The following is a 7,904-nucleotide window of genomic DNA, read 5'->3' as shown; positions in this document are numbered from 1 at the left end:
TTGGACCAACTTCCCAACTATATACAACTAACAATCGGCAGTGTAAACGCAAAAGTTGCGCGACCAACCGATAGATAGCAACTAGTTGGGAGATTAGAACATGTTCTATTTTCGCTAACTCGGAGTTGCGAATTGGGAAGTTGGTCCAACTCGCCAATTCGCCAACATAAAGTCGGTAGTGTAAACCCAGCTTAAGTGTTAGCTTCCAGTCTGCTCTGTGTACTCACTCACTTTCTTGTGAGTGATTGACTATGTGGTGTGGCCACTGGCCACAGCGAGAGGTGTGGATCCATCGTCACAGTAATTTCAGACTGTGTACGGTGTGGCCATAACTAGAGGAGGAATCTATCAATTAATTTACAGTACTTTACGACTATAGTATCTGATCAGAGCGGTAGGGTGGTTTTCCTGCCTTTACTGTTGCTGGCGTGTTTACGATGCAAAAGCTCTGTTGTTTGTCCACAGTGGTGCGCGTGCGGTAAAATTGTATGTTGCAGAGAAGCATTTGAGTGGCATTTACATGACGCTATTACTAATAATGGGCGGGAGTAAGAGAAACCCTTAAGACTCTGGTAATAAATGCATTTCGTGTTGATTCACCATCATGTTGTTATTGAAACGTTCCAAGTGCACGTGATTGCCTTGAGTAGGAACACCACCCGTAGTTGTCTGCAGGGTGTCTGTCTGTCTGGCCGCGCTCAAACTGCTGGTACGCCATAAGCCATATCGGAAAGTCCCCGCCGCCATATTGAGATCAGATAAGAGGGGGTATAAGTTGAGGGGGTATAACATGGGTAGGATTGGACTATTCTAGGTTTTTGGTCTATAATTCTCTTCACTAACATCGTACTTCAATTCACATGTGCGTTTCTGTTTACATAAACATTTACAAATATAATTGCGGTAATTTGGGATATTTTGCAATGGTTGTGTTAATGCAAAAACTAAAAACGCACGAGTGTTTACATTAAAGGAATAATAGGACTATTGATTATGCAATGTTGACGAATGCTAGAGTAACTGGCACCTTGTGTAGTTAATAAGTACGTAACCTTATAGCCTAACGCGTATTAGTTTGTCCAATATCACTGCTGGTTACATTACAAGCAAGACTTGAAATCGGTTGTTGATATTCATTTACGTAAATGTCATCCAGGAGTCAAGCGATAAGTCGCCCCGTATGTTTTGGACGCCAGATGAAATGGAGGTGTCAGCGGTGTAACCACGGCCACAGACTAAACATGGAAATGGAGTAAAACACACGTACTAATCACGGACGCACATGGACAGCCCTGACAAAAAGTTCCTTATCACGAGCGTCCGTGTTTATGAAATCGCTGATGATAGCATTGCGTACGGCCGAGCATGCGTGCGAAAATGTCCGGTGCACTATAAATTTGTACCACACCCGCTTCGCCGGCAGTGGTTTGAAACTGTAAACAACTCAGTCAACTGATTTCTTGGACTGCGGATTTCAATTAGATATTTCTTAGTAACCAGCAGTGATATTGGACAAACTAATACGCGTTTATTAACTACACAAGGTGCCAGTTACTCTAGCATTGATTCGTCAACATTGCATAATCAATGGGCCTATTATTCCTTTAATTATGTATTTTCCTAAGCGCGCCTCGGCCATTTTATACCCCCTTGTTCTGTGACTTTTTCTGTGACCTTTTCTAATTAGCACAGCTGGACTTTCCGGTTTCACTTATAGCAGCAGATCACGATAAAGACAGATTCGTAATCCGCTGAGTGTCTAGATAAACTACAGGCAACGCGCGGTCACTTGCAGAAAGAGGGGGAGAGAGAGAGGTGGGAGAGAGAGAGGAGAGAGACAGAGGAGAGAGAGAGAGAGGCAGTGAACGAGAGACAGGGCGAGAATGAGGGAGAAAGAGAGAGAAGGGACTAGAAAGAGAGAGTGGGCGGAGGGGGGAGAGAGAGAGAGAGAGAGAGAGAGAGATACAAATAGAAAGAGCGAAAATGAGGGAGAACGAGAGAGAATGAACTAGAAAGAGAAGGCAATTTCCATCGCAGGAGGAAATGTGAAAATAGTAATAGTCATTAATTCGCGCATCCTCATGCCACTGGCAGTTCCAACAAATCAGTAGAAATAAAAATAATGTATAATAAATCTTATTGCACAATTCATAACTCTCCTATCTGCGGTAAACAACTTCTCACTGCAAAAGAAAAAAAACCTAACGTCGGCGCAAATGCTGACTCGCTGCACTACGCTGCGTACTCCCCATACATAATCGTAATCACGAAATAATGTAAATGTCACCTGTGTGTAACGAACAAGATTAAAATAACGCTAAATCGCAATTTGTCCGACGCTGTAAAAAGTTCATATCAAATGCACTACTAACTGCGCAACGATCGGATGGATAGCTTGCTGAAAGGTATTTAGTGGCTCGTTGCGTGCCCCGCATATACTATAGTCAGCGAAAATGTGTGTGTGTGTGTGTGTGTGTGTGCGTGCGTGCGTGCGTGCGTGCGTGCGTGCGTGCGTGTGTGTGTGTGTGTGTGTGTGTGTGTGTGCACGGCAGAGACAGTAGTCGGCGGCGTGGTGAGTACGTAGTTTGCCACATACCACATAGCTCTTACCGTGTGCACGGCGTCCACCTCGCCTGCATGTTTGCATATGTCTTCTTGTTTGAGCTGCGTGTAAGATAGGTGTGCAAATAGTTGTCAGCGTGTGTGCGTAACGATTAGGCGTGTTACTGTCTGACGGGTTTGGGGGCGGCCACTCGCGCTGTGCCTATTGACGCAGGCAGCAGCAGATCCAGCGCGGCGGCTTGCATTACCTGAGTGATGTCCGTCGTGCGCCCTGTCCCGGCGGTAAGCTCGATCGCTGATGTTCGGCTGCTGTTTGGTTCTGATTAGCCGAGACGGCATACTTTGTCGGTAGCGTGTCACGTCAGTTCGTATTATCCGCAATTGGCGTAGCCAGTATTATTAAGTAGTAGTAGTCGTGTAGTATCATACAACATATAACGTGTGTATAATATGTTGTGTTGTGCGTCCGCTGCGTGCCGTGCGTGCATGCGTGGCGTGTGTGTCGTGTGTGCGTGCGTGCGTGCGTGTGTGCGTGTGTGTGCGTGGTATATAAATGGGTTTACCCGGTCCGTTGCCAGGGAGACAACGCGAGTGAACAACTTGTAGAGCAACATTCATACGATATTTATAATTAATTATAAGGATGGAGTCATAACAGGAATCAAATATGCATAGTAACCAAATTCTGACAAAACAGTTCGAAAGACTTGACATGATTCTATAGTAATCACAAGCTTTGGATATAGCAACATTGTTGTGATATGCGTCCAAGTATTACAAGATAAGATAGGTATAAGGGTTTATTTTAGCTCTGTATTACTGAAGTATGGCTCTGCTGTGCAAGCCTCGGTATACAGATCCGGTAAAACACAGAAATTTTCGCTTCTTTCTCTGCTTTAGTGTAATATGGCAGTATATTAACTTCTTCTTCTTCTTCTTCTCTTCTAATGTATAGATAATCAGTATATAACTTCGTTATCTTCTTCTTGGCCTCTATGCAGTTTGGGCAGTATATTAACGGCATATGCAGTAAACTTAACGAAAGTTGGCGAACAGTAATAGCAGGGCGCGGCCAGTCCTGACACACTACGTCAGCAGAACAGATGGCACTTTTTGTTCTGAAATGATTGCACTTGTCTGAAATGATGCACTGGTCTGTGCGTCGCTCCAACGCAAGCCAGTTGTTCAGCGACAAGAATGCTGTTCTATCATTTATTTCACATAGTTATAAACAGCCCGAAATCCGGAGTCATCCACAGGTCGGTTTAAAACTATACGCATGTCCCACTAGCACGCGTAATATACATTTTTAACTCGCATGTTATCCTTAGTGTATGTAAGAATAATCATTTTAGTATACCAAGTATAACATCAGATCGTAATAAAGACAAATTTGTCCTTATATTCACCCGCCACCCCCCCCTCACTGTCCCCTTATAACATAAACATTAGTAAAATGTATTATCAGGTGCTATGCGACAGCTTAGTTATAATATACCACGACTGGTATAATATACAACGCTATAATAATATAAATACCGGTCTGATAATATATATATTATAATATATATAATAAATAATGATTATAATAAGAAAAATTAGAATATAGAAATATAGACCTTATAATCTATAAGTGTTATATATATATACATAGCAACAGCGTACGTTTGGAATAGCGACATGAGAACTAGACGCTCAAGCGTCCCCCGTTAGCACGAAAGTTAAACCGGCGAAGAGCGGAGTCGCTCTATAGTATTATGGAAAAATAGAAAACTTCTCCCGTTATTGAAAATAGACCCCAACCTCTGGCAAAACTCACCGCATATTAAGAGAGACTAGATGTTATATCGTAAATCTATCTGCAGTGATCGTATTCGTCGTCGAAGGAATAACAACATGCTTCAATGACAATCCGCTCGTCGTCGTTTTTTTGAGTGGCGTCGTTTTTTGCCAGTCAGTTCAGGCCAACGACATGTGTAATAACACCGAGTAAGCGCATGGAAGGGATAGACGACCGACCGCCGGTGTAATACTTTTAGCTGAAGATTGGCGCGGCGTCGTTGTGTGTGTGTGTTGTGTGTGTTTTGTGTGTGTGTGTTGTGTGTGTGTGGTGTGTGTGTGTGTGTGGGGTGTGTTGGCTTTTTGTACGTGCGCGTGTCTGTGCGTGGCGGCGGACACATGCATCCTGAAACGTCTCCTACAACGGAAATAACACATATAGTATTTTATACCAAAGTCTTAATGTTTTCGTACTCTCTTCGCCTATTTATTGCCGACTAATTAACCCCGTAAATGCGTTCAAATGCTCACTCTCGCAACACATCAGTACATAATCAGTACATCCCACTGCCCACGCACGGCGGCGTTCAGGATTTAACCCCGCTATGCACAACAAACACATACTACATATATTAATAGCTGATATACCATATATATACTATATATTTATTATCCTATATACTATATATATATATATATATATATACCTTATACTATATATATATATACTATATATCATTATATGTTTGTTTTTTTGCAGCAGCGCGGCGTGCGTGTAGATCGTCGTGTGTTGCAGAGGAGCATATCGACGGCATTTACAGGAAGTTATCGGCAATAATAGGCAAAAGAGAGTAGACTTTGGTAGTAAATACATATCGTGTTTATTTACCTTTTTTTATTGAGACGCTCCAAGTGCCTGTGTGCGTGCGTGTGTTCGTTCGTGCGTGCGTGCGTTCGTGTGCGCGTGTGTGTATTGCGTTCCTATACTGCTGGGTGTGAAATTTAATTCAGATTTCATGCACGTCAATGCATAGGTGCAAAGCCAGGTTGCCGCGTGCAGCCAGAATATAATTATGCTGCATGCAGTGTGCGCAAAGCGAACTCTGATTTGTATTATCTGCATTCATTAGTGAATCATTATTATCTGCATTTATTAGTCATAATGAAGCAAAAAAACACCGCTGATGTAATCGTCCTGTCGTATCTGCATATGAGTTAAATTGAACTGTGAACTGTCTCAATGTTGCTGCTGTAATAGATCGATATTCGTTGCTGCTGTCGCTACGTGGAGTAGCAACTGGATGGCCCAAACTGATTCCTCTTCAACGGGGGATTCCTTCTCTTCAACGGGGGGTTCCTCCTTCTCAAGGGGGACTCCTCCTCTTCAACGGGCTGCTGATACTACTGCAAGCGGGCAGCTTCTAGTATAAGCACGTTTATGATCTAGAAAGATGATTTCTCTTTAGTTTTGTCGTTTGTCCACATCATCGGGTGTGCGTACGGTGTGCGTTGCTGCAGAGGAGCATTTGAACAACATTTATATTTTGTTCGGTAGTAAATACATTTCGTGTTTATTTACGATGATTGTACTTATTGGAGCGTTCCAAGTTCCTGCGCTGATAGTCGCAAGCGATGACTTGATGCTCGATGATGATGCATCTAGTGCTGCCCTCTCACCGCATCGCTGCCCTTGAACTATGACGTCACAGTCGAGTGCTGCTGACCTTTCGCGATGATCGCGTATACACAGAAATAGTCGCCGTCGTGAAGTAGATACATATCAAAACACGCGAGAGCGCCGTGGGAGGAGGAAACCGAGCGGGGCAATGTGATGTTTCGCAGACAGCAATTTTATTCGGGCTGCAGCGCGTAGACGCTCGTTCTAGTATAGAGGTCATAGTAGCTGTAGAACTATAGCCCTTCCGTTGTGCCACAGACCTGTGGGGCAGAGCGAGGGCTATAGTACTTGAGCTAGGGTCATAGCCGACAAGCGGCTAGGATCATCAGCCACATGCGTGCGCACGTGCTGAGCCAGCCTTGATGACTCTAGCCGAGACACCTTCGGAGGTAGCTACGGAGGGCCGCTACTGAGAGGTGCTACGGAGGGCCGCTACGGAGGGGTGCTACGGAGGGGTGCTACGGAGGGCCGCTACGGAGGGGTGCTACGGAGGGCCGCTACGGAGGGCCGCTACGTAGGGGTGCTACGGAGGGCCGCTACGGAGGGCCGCTACGTAGGGGTGCTACTGAGGGCCGCTACGGAGGGCCGCTACGTAGGGGTGCTACTGAGGGCCGCTACGGAGGGCATTCGTAGGACGCACAGTGGCGCACGCACCAATGACGAATCTAGGCCCAGCAGAACCCCGTAGCCTGTGTATTTGCACGCCATACTGTGTATATAGTGGTGCGATCAGCGTAATTTCTAGAGCACCTCGCGCGCCCCTCCGTCCACCGGCGACGGAAGAGCGGTGCCTGGCGAGGATGATAAACTTATTTCGGCGATAGTAAAAATAACGTCGTTTCAGCGATAATCGGGGCGATTCTATGTCAGCTTGTGCCGATATGCGTCGAGTGCTTACTGTCTCGATGTCGGCTTGTGCAGATATGCGTCGAGCGCTTACTGTCTCTGTGTCAGCTACTAGTGGCAGCAGTACAAATTCCATTCTCGCAATCGTGCATGCAAGACGCCCGTGATCTATTTAGGGGGAGGAGATCGCTGTGCGGCCCGTGGGCCTATGACCCACTTACACATATGCCATGAGCTCTTTCTCTCAATCTCTCTCTCTCTCTCTCTCTCTCTCTCACACCCGCGCGCTCTCTCTCACAGCTATTCCCTGCGCGGAAAGATTTACACACAGCATGTTGACACGTGTACTAGCTAAATGAATTCGCTTGCAAGATGTAAGATACCACGAATGTGCGAGTGCGTGTATAGAGAGAGAGAGAGGGGTGCGGTGGAGTGGAGAGGGGGTTTCTCGCTCGCGGTGATCGCTTCTAACATTTTGTTTTCTTCTGTTGCAGTACTACGAGATGTCATACGGACTGAACGTGGAGATGCACAAACAGGTATGAGCGCTTAGATGTGATTACTTCGTACATCTACTTAAAGCTACTACTGCTACTTACAACGGCTTGTAATTATGCTATGTAATTATGATGTGGCTATCCGCACCCACCTGCCATTAGTGTGGCGCGAACACAAACCCGTACCCGTCGCGACCCCTGGTGGTAGTGGAGAGCGGCTGGGCAAAAGAGCAAGCGGTGGGTGAGGGGGCCGGGCTGTGGAGTTACAGTTGGCTGTGCCTTTCAGCCTTCCCTCCTCCTCATCCTCCTCTTGCTCCCCGGCCCCTCCTCCTCCCCTCTCCCTCCGCCTCCTCCTCCTCTTCCTCCTCCTCCTCCTCCTCCTCCTCCTCCTCCTTCTCCTCCTCTGACAACGCACGTGGGGGAGGGCGAACTAGGAAAATACATGTGGAATCACGTTGAGCAATAGGGACTAGATGGAGCTGGCCGCAAGATGGCTATAGCCCCCCCCCCACCGCGGCCGCCGCCGCCCCGCGGCCTCCATG

At 46.3% G+C, this 7,904-nt stretch overlaps 1 protein-coding gene across 1 annotated transcript in view; it reads left to right on the top strand.

The window, feature by feature from the left end:
- LOC106816988 (transducin-like enhancer protein 4) overlaps positions 1 to 7,404 on the top strand; it is a gene marked incomplete at its 3' end in the record, with an annotated part of 24,196 nt that extends 16,792 nt beyond the window's left edge. The window contains 1 exon segment of the mRNA XM_014821633.1: positions 7,360 to 7,404. Coding sequence (XP_014677119.1) covers positions 7,360 to 7,404 — 45 coding nt within the window.
- Between the last annotated feature and the right edge of the window lie 500 nt (positions 7,405 to 7,904).

The sequence above is a fragment of the Priapulus caudatus genome, unplaced genomic scaffold, assembly GCF_000485595.1.
Source record: "Priapulus caudatus unplaced genomic scaffold, Priapulus_caudatus-5.0.1 Scaffold1553, whole genome shotgun sequence".
Classification (NCBI taxonomy): Eukaryota; Metazoa; Priapulida; class Priapulimorpha; order Priapulimorphida; family Priapulidae; genus Priapulus; species Priapulus caudatus.
This window is presented reverse-complemented; position numbering and strand designations above follow the sequence as displayed.